The following is a 17,833-nucleotide window of genomic DNA, read 5'->3' on the forward strand; positions in this document are numbered from 1 at the left end:
GTGACTTGAGGCCAGCTAAGCGTTACATACAGAAGTTGATAAAACTTGTGTTTAAAAAAAAAATAAAAAATTTAAAACCAGACCATCAATCCATCAATCCACCCACTCTTGCAGCCCGCTCTTGCCACTTCTGGATGTTACAACCCACAGTCACAGAAGTTGATATGGACAAAACCAGAACAGAGGTAAAAATAGGAATTTTAATTCAGAACATTTAGTGTATTTACAACAGAAAGTTTTTCACTGGTCAAGGGATGAGGGACTAAATTAAAAAAAAAAAAAATCCACGTTACAAGTGTGTGGACAACCTGCACCTGATGCAGGCTAATTGATTTTTGCTACTTCTCCTTCACCCAGGGTAATACCCACGATAAAGTGACGGTGAGAGCCTGGAGATGGTACCAAACATCTTACACCCAAGTAGCAATCACAGAATGCAGTCCATGAAGTAGTGTGAAGTTATTTGACAGTTACTAAACATATATATATATGTACATATACACAGTCCCATTTGCAGTTAGATCAGATACAGCAAATCATTCAGAGATAGATAAGCAGGTAGACACGAGCCCACCGACCTGTCTGCAATAACAGATGTGCAGAGGTACTCAGACTACCAGGTATGTAAGTACCTTCTCACCCAGACAGATGCACACATTCGTGTTCCCTCTGCACCTGAACAAACACACAGGCAAGTGGTTTGTTAATGCTATCTCACATGGTTTCTTGGTACAGAAAAAAATCTAGAGAAAAAAAGCCTCTCATCTGACTCGTTGGCTCTAAATCCTTACTATTCTTGAACCTGAGGGAAGCAAGGGTGTGGAAAGGACAATGCCCTCCAGCTTCTTGCAGAGACACCACTTCTGAGTCTTCGTGACTCTTTTGCCACAGTGATAACTACTTGATACCAAAAGAGGGCAATCCTTTCCTGCTTCCAGAACTACGCACGTCCTCCCACCACTTCCCTTGAGTCAGATTGAGCAATCAAAGGGCTGCAATGTGAGCCAGTTCCGACTGCCGAATCTTGCAGAAAAACAGATCTGCAAAACAGTCAGCGAGTACTATCTAAACAGCCAGCTTAACCAAGTCACCCTACAAGTTCACCCACCACATGCTGGGTGCAGCACCCGTTTCAGCAACAACTTGCTTATGAAGTAGCTGATCTATCAAGTCCCTCTGAGCTCCTGTTTTCATCTTGGTCAGAGTCCACACACCACTTCCTTTATGAGGTGCTTTCCCTCCTTGGGAAAGGAGTTGTTGCAGAGGCCTGTCTTGATGTAAAGATGCTGAACTACATGGTGGTTAAGAAGCAAACCTCAGCCTTCCTCCAGCATCATCTGCTGCTGCCTCCAACAAACCCAGCTGAGGAGTTTTAGAAAGATAAGGAGGCATGGGAAAAGGAAGAAAGGAAAGGAAAACAGTTATGATCCTCTCAACACTCATTGTGAGGGCAACTAAAGCAGAAATAGATTAAAGGTGGCTGTGAAGGGTGCAAGGTTGCAGAGAGTTCTGTCTTAGCAAAGACTCTTGAATAGCTTCACTGCAGCCACTCAGCTCCATCTGGCTGAGAACACAGCTGATGCGCTCCAGAGTTGCAGCACGGCCCATCTGCAGTTTCCACAGTCTAAGCATTTCATACTGGGCATCTCGTAAACGCCGGTGCTCCATCTCAATTCGCTCTAGATCAGTGTCACTCACACCCAGGCGCCTTACAAACTCTTTCCACCGAGATGGTAGTACATGATCCACCACAGTGTAAAGAACAGCAGGGTCTGGGAAAAGAGAAGAAATAAAAGTGTAAGAACCAGGATCCTGCAGCCTAAGAGGAGAATGTGAGTAATCCAGTGCTGGATGGTGCCTTGGGATCATGCATTGCCCTGTCCTGTTTACATCTTCTACAGAGTAGTCACACAGACTCTTGTTTTGCCCAGACTTGCTCTTACCTGTCAAAAAGTAATAACAATGCTTCCATATGCTCTTGTGTAAAGTTATGAGCAGAGCTGAGCACATATGCCTAGGACCCTTCTGCCACACATTCCTACCAAAAGAATGCTCTGGGTCACCATCCCAGAGGCATTAAGACTGACAGCATGTCACCACACAGGACAATCCATTCTGCTGGTAGGGAGAAGGGTTTATGTGTAACATATACAGGCTCAGGGGCTCTAGGCATGCTTCTAGCTTTGTACTGTGCCACACATGAAGTATGCAGACAGGTCATGCACACAGGGTAAGGTCTGTCCAACATCCTCCTAGTTGCATCTGTATAATCAGGTTCTCGTATGCCTGGGGAAGGAGGAAGAATGGGGGAGTTTCACTTACTGTCTGGAAGCTGTGTCTTTGGGGCAGGTCTGACATAGTCTGGAAACTCCTGTGAACTTTGTGACAGAGGTTCAGATGATGGTGTTGCATTCACTAACAATTGTGATTCCTTCTGGGACTCAGGAAGAAGGATGGAAATTTCATTTCTTTTTACCTCACCCTGAAAGACACAGTTTCTTAGTCCAGAATCACCCACAGCAGCACAGTACAACTGCCTACTCCAACAAACCACTAGCTTTATATACTAAAATTTATCCAAGATAGGTGGGGAGCAGGTGCTGAGGTTTTTAATTCTTCCTATGTGCTTTGTTTGAGCAGAAGGCACCAAACTTTTCTTTCCAGCAAAACCCAAGGAGTTTAATTCTCTTTTGGCATAAAAAATGGTAGTCTGGAAAAAAATATTTCTTTGCAAAATCAAGTAATGCTGGGACCAAAAATCACCACCATTCTAGAAGCTTCACATGCCATCTTTCCCATCAGATTTCTCTGTAAGGCTGTGGAAAAGCCACCTCTACTACTGCTTAGGCCCTCTTAATTGCAGAACAACATTGGACCTGAGAGAACACTGAAGCAGCATTGAGAGGCTTGTGGGGTCAAGAGCTGAAGAGAAGTAAAATTAGTTAAATCCTCCAAGCTTGGGATACATAGGGAGGAAAAGGGATGCAATGCATCCAGGAAGAAAAGAGCAAAAAGCCAGGAGTATGAAAAGCATCCTCTAGAAGAATGGAATTAAAATGTTAATGGCTTCATGCTCTACAGGAAAAGACTTCTGAATTAAACAGCCCTATTACTCAGGTCCTTCAAAAATACAAGGCCTGAAAACAGCCCATGGGGGAAAATGTTATTCTGGATCCCAGGCTAACATAGCTGAAAGTGGAAGGAAAGCTCTTATACCATCATCTTGCTCACCTCATGTAGTGCCTCCTTGGTTGTCTGGGGCAAAGGAACTTTAAAGAAAAAAAAAAATATTTTCACTTCCTCTCATCCCAGAGAAAACAGGAAAGCAGATATTCACAATCCTGCCCTCGAAAAAGTTATATAGCAAAATGCAGATGTCCCAGCAATGAGCTCACACACACTTCCCGTCACAGCTCTGTGTGCAGGGATGCAGAGTTGTAAGAACTACAGCAATAAGCTTAGTTCCTCTGGCCTTGCAGCAAAGCAGAGGAACAAGATCCCCCTTTTTCCCTCGCATGTGTGCACACACACAAGCACACAGAGAATTATGTCTATCCCAATTAATATCACCACATGCTGCTGTACTCACCACAGGATAAGCAAGACGATGCTGTCCCATTTTTCTGGACCAATTTCACTACTTTATTTACAATGTAGAGAAAAGAGATAACTACAAATATTATAACGATGATGCCAAGGACAAGGCTCCCATCTGGACAAAAGGAAAGAGGGCAAATGAATAAAGGACTGAAAAAGTCAAGGTAAGTGCTAGAGGAAGAACAGGAAGTGAAGGCATGCAAATGGTAGGGAGGAAAAAAATTATTTTAGATAGTGGAGAAAATAATACTTGACAAAAGGCATTAACAGAACAAAAGCCCACACTGAGAAGATTCCACTGTCCCTCAGCTCCCCCTGTACTCACTCAGCCCAGAAGAAGTCGGTGAGGTAGCCACTGGGCTATGACACTGCAAGCATTCTTCTCCCACGCAGCTGAAAAGAGCAAATCAAGAGAGGTGAGCATGCATGAAGAGAAACACCAGCCATTTGCAACTATCCTAAGTAACAGACAAGTCAAGATGAGCCTGCAAAGCAGAGCAGTGCAGTGTAGCTTTGGGTTCTTAGTGGGTTGATGACTACACAGAGAAGACTGGGGGTGGCAGAGGGGAAGGCCCTATCGCTCCAAAATGGCAGAATGTTGTAAAGTTATATCATGATGGACAGAGCCTTGAGAAAAATTTCCTTCCCCTGTGGGGCTTGTGTCTGCTGTCTCTCCTACTCAGTGGAGGGGAATACAGAGAAAAAAAAATTCACCTGCTGCAAGGCTTGCAAACATTACTAAGTGTCCGGAAGAACTGAGGTTTACACTTGCAAATTGCATCTCTGTTCTTTGAACCTATAGAGAAAAGACAAAACCATTGCCATAATCTGGACAGAGAAGAAAACAAAAGGAGAAAAACCCCCTCCAAGATGGGAGGGAGATTATCCCTCTTTGAGCCCAGAGAACTGCTGCTGAAGAAGAGGATTCTGTCTATGTCTGAGGACAGGGTTGGGGAAGGATAAAAATCGTAACAAACAAGAGTACCAATGTCCTGGTAGATCAGAGACCTCTGTAGAGGCTTGGAAAGGGACTAAAATTACAGTGCAGCTGAAACGGGTCTAATGGATAATGACAGTTTCAGTGCAAAAGTGGGGAAAGTCACTCAAGTTCAAGCATGACAAGAAGGGGAAATCACATTAGTCAGGCAACTATGAAGAAGAAGTGGTCCCTGAGCAGCTGGGACTGGTGAGGAAGTCAGTTAAGGGTAGGGAGAAATCACTTCAAGCCATTGGACGCAGACTCACTCTTGTGATCTGCTATGCTGTGAGTGGAAGGGTTAAGAAATTAAACAGCTTTTGCTTCTGAGCAAGTCACAGCATGGAGATTGAGTAAAACAGGTGTGGGAAGAAGCAGGTGAGAATAGTAACAGAAGGACAAAGTTGCAAGAGGGGAGGGAAAGAGGTACTAGAACAAGCAGCATACAATCTGTAGCAAGCAAGGGACAGGACTAAAACAGTTCTACATCAGCCAAGAGGGAAGGAAATTGCTCAAGGACAGCATACAGTGATGACCCTTGAAGACAGTTGTAAATGTGCAGAGTGTGACAGAGAAAGATTACTGAGCACCAGAGGGAATACATTCACCAGTGAGACAGCAGATCTCCCACTAGGCAAGATAAGAGACAGGAAAGGGATTAGGAAAAGCAGAGTTTGCAAAGAAGAGGGTATAGCATTAGGAAAACAAGAAGCATTTAAGGCACAGGAACAGAATTAGACTACAGCACAAAGTGGAGGACAACAAGCAGTATTTGGTTAAGATCTCCAGTTCCTGACTGAAGATGAAGCAGCTTGGAACAGCTAACATGGGTACTTCTCCCAGACGCCATCCCCAGGTCACGCTCAGTGCCACTGGGTACAGTTCAGCATTACCTGAGCAGCTCCTTACTTTAAAACACTGCACAGTACACTGTGGTGGCTCAGCAACCAACTGACAAGCAGTTCAGCTGGACCATGGGACCAGTAGTATTTTCAGCCATAGTACTCAAAGTGCTTCCAGCAGTTGGTGAGGGAAACACAGTGAGTATCAGGAGAAAGACAAATAAGGAAGGCAAGGGGGAAATCTGGTCTAGAGCACAAAGACCTTTCTTCAGAACATGCAAGGCAGAAGTACCAAAATTAAGTAGAAAATATCTTCTCACAACAGCCAAAACTGAGAAACCATTCAAGGACAAAAGGAAGACAATCTGCAACAGAAACAGGGACTGATGCCAAGGCAGGCAGTCTTTCTGGGCAAAGGGCGCAGGCAAGACCAAGAATTTTCCGAAACTACAATCACCGGGCAAGGTCCTGCAGCTTGTCAGAAAGTTAAGAATGCTGCTAATCTCTACCCTAGTACAGTATGTCTGCACTGGAGCCATATCCATGCCATACTCACAGTTGGCAATAGCAACACTTCCATTGACACATGAACTGCAGTCCCTGCACTCAAAGAGATCGAACAGGCCAATCTGATACTGATTCTTCCGACAGCCACATACAGTATCTTGCTTTGGGGTGCAAGGACTCACTACTATCTGCCGAAATTCTGAAGGAAAGAAAAAAAAAAAAAGGGAGAAGCAATTATTCCAACATCTTTCCTCACCTTCAGCTGAGAGAACTGTGACAATGACAGGTATCATTATCTCCTAATCTTCCCAGAGAAAGGCCAGAAAGCCCTGCAAACTGTGTCTCAGACTATAGTAATTTGGCAACCCCTATTCCTGCTTCCCCCAATCCCTTCCCATAGTGTCCTTCTGCCAATTCAATTGCTTACTTTTCCAAGCTTCCACACTCACCTTACCATCCCCTCTAGCCCTGCCCCCCCACCACTACCACCCATTTTCCTCATTTCCTGTAGATAACTCACCTCTACGGCAATATGTACACGGGAAGCACTGAGACATGGTGTTATCAACGGCTGTGAACGTGCCAGTAGGACACGGAAGACAGACAGGTGCCTGGTCAGGCCGGTCACAGTCTTTTGCCTTGTAAGTACCTACAAGAAAATCACTTAATAGAGCTCTGACAGGGAGGCAAATGCATTGTCTTAGGGAGGACAAGACTAATTGATTCCACAGGAACTCAGGAGTTGACTGTGTAAGGACCAAAAATGCTTCCTCTAACCAGCCTGAAGAACACTAACAGCCCAAAAGAAGATACAAGGAATAAGAATTCCTCTGGGTAGCAATAGCTATCAAGGAAAGGGAGCAGTAGGACACACACCTTGAGAGTGCAGGACAAGGAAATGCCTCTACAGTGAAGGTCACTACTACTGTACTTATTTTACATACCTGCATGGCACCTCATGCAGCAGTGGGTCTCTCTGGGATGTAGGTATTGTCCTAGTTGACACTGCACCTGCCTCTTTTCTCTCCTCAAGGGGTTAGAGGGGTCTCTTCCATTCAAAGCTTCCCGATAGACTTGCAGTGTATATGGCATTGGAGCAATTCCTGCAGATTCCTTCATCAACACACAGACAAATGTTAGGATAACCTGTAAATATAGAGGTAGAGGGAGGGAAAGGGAGAGGAAGGGAAAAAAAGAGGGAGAGAAACAAGGTGAGAAAACATCCTATGCCCCTGCAGTCTGCACAGCTGTCTTCAGCACTTACAATTAAATATTATTATAACAGTGAGTTCAATTGACTTGACCAATTCTGATATAAGGAACCTGCAGTGACAAAAGTATGTGTGCGTGAGATTATTTACCCCCAAAAAATCCCAACACATGCCTGTCATCTGTGTTATAAATATGTCATACAATGGTCTCTATGACAAACTAGCTGTATATAAAGCAGATAGTTTTCGTGATGTGCAATTTATAAATGCAATGTCTTGAAAATGCTGCAGCTTGCAATAAAGTTATTGAAGAGAAAAAGAATGCTTGTATTAAGGAAGGCAGTAAGACTGCACATATAGAAACTGTTCCAGAGAGAGGAAAACATCCAGTACTTGCAGTTCTACTGAATAAATAAACCAGATGGGAAATTTGGAATAAGAAGCCAGGGTAGGATCTCACAGCATGTAAAGTACAGAAAGCTTCCAAAACTCCTCCTGAACAAGTCAGCCCCAGAAACATGGGAAAGCTTGGTTTTCAAGTTCTCCCCCTGTGAAACATATACCATTCTAAGCTGCAGATGTTAACATTCAGTCTGAACAGTCTGCCATAAAAATGTGAACTTTTTCTTTTTTTTTTAAATTCCTTTAAGATTTACTTGCTATTTTTCATTTTGAAGATAACTGTTGTCAAAAATGTTACAGAAATACTAAGATTGGCATGACTTCAGTATGACTGTAAGAGAGTGCAAGTGTACACACACACACAGAAAGGAACAGCAGAACAAAGGGTTAAAAGAATGGCTTGTACAGACACCATTCCCTGGACATTGTTTTCAGAACACTCTTCCCAGCAGCAAAATTGAGAAATGTGCTATTTATGTAATGGCCGAAAGGTCCACACTCTGGTAAAACCACAGCATAGATGACTCATGAGCAAATGACCCTGCACCAGGAGGATGGTAACAAGATTACAGCATACAAGAAACAAGATTCCTTTGCCTCTTGGCCTGACAGAAAAACAGACCCCAGGCATGTATTTCAAACATGCATTCAAACAAGGGAAAAACACACAATAATGAAAAGGTTAAAAAAAAAACAACAACAAACAAACAAAACACAAACAAAAACCGAAACGGGGTAACAACTTGGCCCAAGATTTATGGAGCCTGAAGTCAGCAAGTTGCTATGGCAAAGGGTCATCCCATACCAGCTGATGACTCCTGAAGGGTATGATGGATTTGTCCAAAAACTAGTTTGTAATGCTAAGAAGAACCCCAGTGCTGCAACAAAGATTTGCTAACTAGGACACCTTATCATCTGCATTGCACACCAGTGATCCTGGCCACAGCATCTGGACGTACGTGTGTGGTGCTTCTGAGTGTTGTGGGCAGTGTGTGCCAATATAGCCTATTTATCAGATCATGTGAATGCATGAAAATCAGCTCTTCTTTTCTGTAAATAATTATCATCCTGCCCCATCCACGGAATCTCACACCGAGTTTTACAGCACCAACTTCGCTGCATCTAATGTTTTCCCAGCTTGCTTTTCTGAAAGTGGCAAGATGCCTAGCTGTACAGGCACAGCTTCAGAGTTCAGTTTCTTTTTTGCTTTTCTCAGCTAGGAGAGGTGTAGCAAAAGCAAAGTAAAACAGTAAGGGTAAACCACAATGCTGATACCAATTTTGTGGCTGCAAGCTTAAGATACACAAAATGAGATGGCTGTGACAGCCCTATGCTGTCCCGTTTCTCTCTCAAAATTAAAGCCTTGGGAGACAAAGATACATACATTAAAGCAACTTAAAACCTCAAGAAGGACAGGACTTTGCAACTCTGACAAAGCAAAAACTCCGTTTTTCAGAGAGCTGTCATACAAAGATATTCAATAGACTGGATGCTAAAATGGTGAACAGGGAAGACAGAATTGCATATTTAAATAGCCATAATTTCAGACTCAATTAGCTGACCACAGGACAAATACGAGCACTTCAATAACTCTGTAAAAAATAAAACTTGTTTCAGCAGCTGATAGTGTTACAAAATTGACTGCTTGCAGGAAAATGGGTAAAAGATCATTCACACAAATGGTCTGACAGCAACAATAAAAAAAAATTCTATCGGAAATTATTAATCCCCTGACATGGGAATATATACAGCTGGCCTGTCAGAAAAGTCAGCAATAGAATCAACAGAAGAAAGCATCAAAGAGCAAGCAAAAAAAAAAAATTTAAAATAAAATTGGTCAGATATATCTTCAAAACCAAAAGAAAGCAGGAAAGGTGTTTTTAATTTTTCAGAGTAAGTGAAAGCATGTGTATAAATGCAATCAAGCCAGAGTTAATACATTATTACTGATGAAAATCTGAGAAAGGGAGAGTCACCAACCACAAGTGACTCACAAACTTCTAGAAAAATTATTCACATGGTGGAAAAAAGAACACCACCATCTTAAGCAGCTACCCAAGCTGTTCAGCAGTGTACTCATTTACACTTATGACATAAAATAAAATTCAGGAAACGCATGAAATTAGAATAGGCTATTTCAGTTGGAAAGGACCTATAATGATCATCTGGGCTGACCAAGTTAAAGCACACTGTTAAGGGTATTGTCCAAATGCCTCTTGAACACCAACAGGCTTGGTGCATTAACCACCTGTCTAGGAAGCCTGTTCTAGTGTTTGACCACCTTCTTGGTAAAGAAATGCTTCCTGAACCTTCCCTGGTGCAGCTCTGAAACATTCCCACATGTCCTATCACAGGATCCCAGAAGACAGCAGCACCTCCTTCCTCATGTTCCCTCCTTAGGAAGCTGTAGAGAGCAATAAGGTCGCTCCTCGGCCTCCTTTTCTCCAAACTAGACATGCCTGAAGTCCTCAGCTGCTCCTCACCAGACGTGTCTTCCAGCCCCCTCACCAGCCTTGTTGCCCTCCTCTGGACACATACAAGGACCTTCACACCCTTCTTAAATGGTGGGGCCCAGAACTGCCCACAGCACTTGAGGTAAGATCACACCAGTGCTGAATACAACAGGCTAATCATCTCCCTTGACCAGCTGGTTATCCGTGTTTGATGCACCCCAGATGCAGTTTGCCCTCTGGGCTGCCAGGACACACTGCTGGCTCACATTGAGCAGCTGCCAGCCAGCACCCCCAGATCCCTTTCTGCAGGGCTGCTCTCTGGCCACTCCTCTCTCAGATTATCCTTGCGCCCAGTCCTACTCTGTCCCATGTGCAGAATCTGGCATTTCAACTTGTTAAATTTCAACCATTAATCACTGCCCAGTGCTCCACTCTACCTAGATCCATCTGCACGGCCTCTTGTCCCTCTGGAGAGAAAACAGCACCTACCAGTTCAATATAATCAGCAAACTTGCTAATGGTACATTCAGCTCCTGCATCCAGATCAATGACACATATATTGAACAGAACTGGCCCTAGAGCTGAACCCTGAGAAACACCACTGGTGACCAGTCGCCAGCCAGATGTAGCCCCATATAAATTGAAGCCTAAAGTCACTGATAACAGCTCACCAAGGCAAAGGTTAGAGGTCTTCTACAACTGAAATCAGGTGATAGTGCATTGATAGATATACATGTTCTGATTCCGCTTACCAGGAGAACAAACAACGAACCTACTAACCAGTGCTGCGCAGAGAAGTGGGCAGCTTGTCTTTCCTAAGCCAAATGATAATCCAAACCACCAAACCACATCATGCACACTGGTGATTCACATTTTTAGTGAGCAGGGACTGCCCAGGGGAAAAAAAAAAGTCAGCAGAAAGTCTAGGTTTTACTTCTGAAACTGCTGCAGAAATAAACAAAATCTGGCAGAGGAAAACCAGAATGCTGCTTCCTTAAATCATTCCACCCCTCTGGGTGACATTTGGGTGCCCCGCATATTCTCCTCACAATGTGAGGCAACCCTAGTTCCTTCTCATGTCTCGTGCCAGCACTCACTGCCTGACAGCTACAGTGAGGGAAACAAAAAACGGTGCACAAGCAAAAGCTCTTCTATGCAAAGTTTTGGCAGCTGAAACTGGAGTTAGGAGCCCCTGCACCACCTTCAAACTCAAATATTTTTTAATTACTGCCACTACAATTCACACCCTCACTGCTGCTTCTGCCTCACCAGACCACACAGAGAGAACTGTGAGGTGACATCCCTGCAGGAGTAAGTCAAAGAAAGAAAGGGCAAAGATAAAAGTGAAGATGTAAGAAAGATGAGGGACTGGAAGTAAGAAGGGACATTGGAGAGCACTTGTCCTCAGGCCAAGGAGAAAAAACACACAGTATCCAAAACAGAGGGATAGCACAGGGAAGTGCAGCATATCAGAGCTACCCTATTATCACCTGCCCATGTCCAGAAGGCTAGGAAATACCTAACCACCACAGCACGGATGCCACAGCTCAGTATCATGCACTCTGCCCTCCCTGTGCAGAGCTGTATCCCTGCTGCTCCCTGCGAGGCTCCTCGCCCTCGGGGAGAAGGGCAGAGGCAAAAGGGACAGTGGCACACACCTACAAGAGAGAGGATGGAGAGGCTTGCACTGGGAAAGATTCCCCTCTCTTAGGAATGCCTAGAGGTGTGCGGAGTGCACCAAGGCCAGTCAAAGAAATCGAACCGAGTGGGAATGGGGGGATTAGACAGGCGGGAAGTGACTCCTGCCCTGACACGCATTGAGACCCCACGCTTGCTCACGTGAGCTAACAGGAATGCAAGACTTGCTGGAGCAGATGCTCAGGTATTAAGTATTACAAACAATTAAAACAGTGTTGCTCATCACTAAGCTTATCACAGAATCTTAGGGGTTGGAAGGGACCTCGAAAGATCATCTAGTCCAACCCCCCAAATTAAAATAGGTCCCCATGTTCAAAATAGGTCCAAATTAATAATTTACACAGCTTAAATTTCAGAATACAACTATTTTGTAAATCCAGATGTCCTGTTAAAATTTGGGTTATGAGACTTCTTTTTTTGCAGCCTAACATATTCCTCATGTAATAAAGTGTTTCTCCACCAACAACTGATTCAACTGCTTCTCTCTAAAAAGACTGGCATTTTGGAAATTCCATTTTTAATCTAAAGAACTACCTGCAAAAAAAAAGGCATTACAAGTCATCAGAAATTCTCAAATATTTCTTAATAGAAACTTTGTTTACGAGTTCAACATGACACATGCACCAATGCACAAATAATCCACATACCAGCATCTGTAACCTTTTCTGATGAGTCATAAAAAATTAGCCAGCTTGGGAGGTCAGAAGAAAACAGATATTGCCCAGAGTAATCAGCTACCAAAGAAATCAGGGTGCAGGGCTACCTTTATGTTCTTCGACTGCTTTTGCCATTTTGGCAAAACCTCTTTGAGGTTTGCTTTTTTTTTTTAGTTTGTATAGGGAACCAGAACTGCTTCACACATTAAGAAATGTGTATTAAAACAACATTTACAGGAAGTTTTCTCACTGCTTGCTAAAACCTGGAAAGGTCAAAAGGATACAAGAGCAATTATTATAAATAATCCTTAATTTTATGAAGATCAGACGGGGGAAATGCTGTATTTTAGGCCTTGTCTAAAACCAGGAGACTGATAATAGCTTTCAAGCAATGAAGAAAAGTCTTAGAAATCTTAATTTTAAAACTGTGGTTTACCAATAAAGACCATGAACTTCACACCATAAAAATGTGTGTATACATACAGTATATAAAGTGAAAAGTTTTTATTTCATATTAGCAGAGATGTAAGAGTGGAAAAGTCAGTAGGCAACCACAACTGTAAGAAAATAACTTCTTCATTCTTCCTTAGAGAGCCCAGAGGACATGACTGCCCCCCCTCATTCGCCTGCCTGTGCTCAGGGCTGACTTCAGCCGTAGGACCTCACATCAGAGCTCTGTTGGAGCAAGAGCTGCAGGAAGGCTCAGCAGGGGCCTCCCTCTTCAATCCTGATTTTCCCTTGGCTCCAGCCCATGCTGGAGCCGTGAACCGTCCTCACGCCCTTTGTCGCTGACTCATTAGGTGAGGTTTTTTTAAGAGTCAGATAATTGTCATGTGCTGAGTCCTATTCATTGGAACTGACACACTCCTGTTTGTTTTAATAGAGAAATGCAGCTTTGAGATGTCCTTTCTACTGCCAGCTTCCCAAGACTGCAATAGGAAGGCCTGTGTTAACAAACGCTCAAAGGAAGCACCCAGGGGTGAGGACAAGACTATTGATGAGAATACCAGACATCTATCCCAAATAAAAGCAGAGACCCTTTGTAATGGGCAACAAAAATTGATAGGAAGGAGCTAAAAGACAAAACAGGCTTTACCTCAAAGAAGGCAGAAAATTGATTACTTAGTAAAAAAGGAAAGACATCCAAACTGACAATGCTCATTACTTGTGAGTACTTAAATTATCATGCAATTGAAATTGGCACGGACACAGATACCAACACGTTCCACTTGATTAAAAGTGGACAGTCATCAAAAACATAAACTAGATTAATAATTGGATAATAAGTTGAATGGACATGCCTGAACAAAGCAATCAGAAATGCAATCAAATGCTACAAATTATTAGGAAACTCTCTGAGGACAAAACAGAAAGCGTTGTTATGCCAATGTATAAATCCATCAGGATTGAATACAGCTGTAGTTCTGGTTCCCAACCCTGAGAATATAAATTCACCCAGATAAGATACAGAGAAAGGTAATGGGGATGATCAGTGGTACAGAACGGCTGCCGTAAAAGGAATAATTAAAAATACTGGTGTGTAAAAGAGACAAGTGAGCAGAGGATACTACAGCAGCTCTAAAGTCACAAATGCCACGGAAAAGGTGAACTAGAATGACTGAAGGAGAGAAACTGGGATGGCTGTTCTATGTGCCTTCCAATGCAAGAACTAAAAGGCATCATATAAAAAAAAGCAGGAGACATGTTCAAAATAAACACAGGGAAGTAGTTTTTTAGTGAACACATAGGTGAGGTGAGCACCCAGAGTGCTGAGGGTGCCAGAAACATGTCTGGGTTCCAAAAGAGATCATCACAACCATGAGGAGAAGAAAAAAACCACAGGAATCTGAAATACGAAGACACCATTTCAACTCAGGAATTCCTACAATCACAGACCACTGGAAGCCAGGGAAGTATTTTTATTTTTCATTATTGTACCCTTGCCCTGCTCTGGGCCCCCTGGTAGACTGTTGGCCACTACTGGAAACAGGATGGCAGGCCCAACAGCTCTTTCTTACAATGCACCTGGTGCCTTGATTTTCAATTTTTATGTAACATAGCTTCTAACTTCAAAATTGCATTTCCCCTCTTTACCTTCAAAAGGAACCAATGCCAGAAACACCCTTGTGGCTATTTTGTCTTTTTTTTTTTTCCCAAAAATTGAATTGACTTTAGTAAATGAAACTGTAATTGACCTCACTGACCTCAGTGAAGACAGCTGCCATTTTTTCTACTGTGAAAGTGCACAGGGAAAACACAGAAGACCTGGAAATGAGGTTCAGGACACATAAAAAGAGAAAATGCATGGAAACAAGCTACAGGAAATTTTGAAGAATCAGAGGAAACATTAAAGAATCCGAAAACTAGAAGAGTGGCATAAAGGGAGTGAAAAAGGCCACAAGGGCAAATCTAGGAAGGGCATGTGACAGAGTGAGAACTGTAACACTGAAAAAATTATATCATTTTATGGAAAAGATAATATGTAATGAGAGTGGTGTAGTTGAGAACTTGAAATTACCGCATAAATAGGAGGTGAAAAACATCCTCAAAAAGAAAAACTAATCCCACTGAAGGGCACTCTTTTCTCCAGCATATTATGTAACTGAAGACAATATAATTAATTTGGGGAATTGAATGACTTTTTGTACATTTGATTGCCAATAATACCAGTAATGCCACACACAGCATTGGAATTACAGCAAAATATGCAGAAATACGCTTTTCCTTGTTCACTAACTGCTTTGCAATCTGTATGGAAGTCATCTATCTCAACAGCTGATGTATCCTGCCTAGGTCCTGAGATGGTACACAGTTGGTCAAGGTGTAGGATGCTCCTACTCCAGTTATACTTGTGTGGTCTTGCTAGTGCTAGCTGTAACTCTATTACTCGGTTTCCAAAAACTTCCAAGCTCAAAATACAAAACTTCTGGAAGAACCTAACTTTGAGTAAGGCAGTCACAATTTTTTGGCAACAAATTAACCAAACATTGCAAGTCTAGTGCAGCCAAGTGCAAGTGTTTGTTACTAGAATGCTCAGGTGTTTTAGGGACAGTGTGACTTCTGTACCAGAACTCACAGCCAGTCGTGATGGTGACATCCCCCCTACTGTCACAGCTTTATCACAGATCTCCTGATACTGAATGGCCATTCACCTCTAGCAAACAGGTTATTCATAAAGCTGTCAAACTTTTTTTTCAATGTCTGGAGTTACCATCAAGTGATAGGGGAAGCGATTCTCCCCCTCTGCTCTGCTCTCGTGAGACCCCACTGCATCCAGCTCTGGGACCCCCCAGTGTAAGGAGGACATGGAGCTGTTGAGTCCAGAGGAAGGCCACGAAGATGATCCCCGGGCTGGAGCACCTTTCCTGCGAAGACAGGCTGAGAGACCTGGGGCTGTTCGGCCTGGAGAAGAGAAGGCTCCGGAGAGACCTCACAGGGGTCTCCCTTCCACTACCTTAAAGGGACCCTGCAGGAAAGCTGGGGAAGGACTTTTCATAAGGGCTTGTAGTGATAGGACGGGGGGAGGGGGGCAATGGTTTCAAATTGGAAGAGGGTAGACTTAGATATCAGGAAGAAACTCTTCAACCTGACGGCGGCGAGACACTGGAATCGGACACTGTGCCCATGCAGCGGGGTTGGAACCAGATGATCTTTTAAGGTCCCTTCCAACCCAAAGCATCCTACCCCAGCGGGCAGAGCCGGTCCCGGCTCCCCCGACACCGGACGGACGGTTCCGTGTCCCCGGCCGGGTCTCGGCGCCGGGACGGACCCGCGCCCCGCGGGCTCCAGCAAACTCTCCACCATTCCTGGAAATCCAGCCGCCCTTCTCCCTGACTCAGGAATACATCCCGGAAACGGCGGCAGCGAAAGCAGCGGCGAAGCGGCAAGGGAGGGCAGGAGGGAGCCCGCCTGGGGTGGCCTCAGCCCCGCAGCGGCGCTGCCCGGCGGCACCGCAGCCGGCCGGGTGAGGGCGGGCCAGGAGCGCTCCGGCTCTCCCGAGCACCCCGGCTCTCCCGAGCACCCCGGCTCTCCGGAGCCTGTCGCTGCTCCCGTCAGGCCAGCACCGGCCTCCCCCTCCACCGGCTCGCCTCGCCTCGCCTCCCCACCCCGCAGCAGAACAGGGCTCCGCGGGCACTGCCCGCCCCGCTGCTCCCCGCCCCGGCACGGGGGCTGCCGTGCGGGAAGCCGAAGTCCCCGACGGGCAGCGCTGCGGAGGGGCGAGGGCGGCCGACACCGCAGCGCCGGGGGAAGGACCCACAGCACCGGAGGCAGCGCCCACCGCAGCGCGGCCCCGTCCCGCGGGGAGCGGAGAAGCCCCCGCCGTGACTTACCGTCCCCAGCGAGCTGCAGGGCAGCGCCCGGCCGCGCATGGCTCCGCGGCCCGCTACGTCCCCATGGCAGGGTCCCCCGCGTCCCGAGGAAGCCGCCCCAGCCCTGCCGCGCCCCGGCCCCGCCGGAGAGCGCGGAGCGAAACTACCACCCCCCTCCCGTCTCTCCAACTTCCTGGCAGCCGCCGCAGGGAAGAGGGCGGCGAGCGGGAGGGAGGGAGGGAGGGGGCGGCTCGGCCGGTCGCCCCGCCCGCCCCGCCCTCCGAGCCCGCCGCCTGCCCCGGACACCGGGACGGGCGGGCTGCGGGAGATGCAGCCGCCGGCGGACATCGCATGGCTGTGAACTGCCAGAAAACACAGAGGGAGGGGGTCAGAGGAGGTTCGCTGCAGTCTTAAGAATGCCCTGCTACGCGCCCCGCCTGTCAGCCGTACTTCTCGTAACGTTAAAGGTGTTTATCAGCCCAAACTAGCGTATTTAGAGTTTACGTACCCGTTCCGTACATTTTAATTTAAAACGTGCATCTTCGTGTGTGCTCCGATGAACCAGCTGCATTGACAGTGCAAATACATGGGATATGCTGCCTGAGCTCTGCTTCGTTTAATGTGCGTGCTCTTAACGAGAGGGTTTAAAAATACAGTAAGGAATGTGTCTAATGATAAATAACTCCCCTTTCTTTGTTGCCCATTAAGGCCTTTCCCTCGTGATGTTTCAGAACTATTTCCACTCTTGAGGTAACAAACAGCATGTGTTAAGTTATCTGGTGTTGACTCCTGGACTGACAGGAACTGGCTGCTTGGTACTGAGAGAGACTGGGATCATTAGCAGGAGGAACCAGGAACGAAGACAGCTGCAGCACCCAGCACACCTTCCAGCTATCCATTTGTGACAGTGAATGCTTCACCCTGTTCTGCAATTATCTCTCTGCTACAGTCAAAGGCATTAAACGGAGCTACTAAGCTTCGGAAGAATGTGCCCATTTCACCTCTATAAGCCCAAAACTTGTATATGTTTCACCCTTATGCGCTGCCTGAATTTTTGTGGACAAAGCCAAACGTCTCCAAGGACTGCGTCTACCCACAGAGTTGCTTCCCTGCTGCATGGAGCCAGCAGTGGCACACGTACACAGGGCAAGATAACGAGGGCCATATGGCTGCATAACTCT

At 45.4% G+C, this 17,833-nt stretch overlaps 1 protein-coding gene across 1 annotated transcript; it reads right to left on the reverse strand.

Moving 5' to 3' along the window:
- Positions 1-178: 178 nt before the first annotated feature.
- Positions 179-16,826, reverse strand: LOC127396421 (tumor necrosis factor receptor superfamily member 1A-like). Its single transcript, XM_051644077.1, has 10 exons — positions 16,674-16,826; positions 6,867-7,068; positions 6,443-6,571; positions 5,972-6,121; positions 4,312-4,393; positions 3,923-3,990; positions 3,590-3,712; positions 3,232-3,269; positions 2,323-2,482; positions 179-1,772 (listed from the first exon to the last, which is right to left on the reverse strand). Exons 1-10 carry the CDS (start codon positions 16,710-16,712, stop codon positions 1,471-1,473), a joined length of 1,293 nt encoding a protein of 430 aa, XP_051500037.1. The 5' UTR covers positions 16,713-16,826; the 3' UTR covers positions 179-1,470.
- Between the last annotated feature and the right edge of the window lie 1,007 nt (positions 16,827-17,833).

Source organism: Apus apus, chromosome 1 (assembly GCF_020740795.1).
Source record: "Apus apus isolate bApuApu2 chromosome 1, bApuApu2.pri.cur, whole genome shotgun sequence".
Classification (NCBI taxonomy): Eukaryota; Metazoa; Chordata; class Aves; order Apodiformes; family Apodidae; genus Apus; species Apus apus.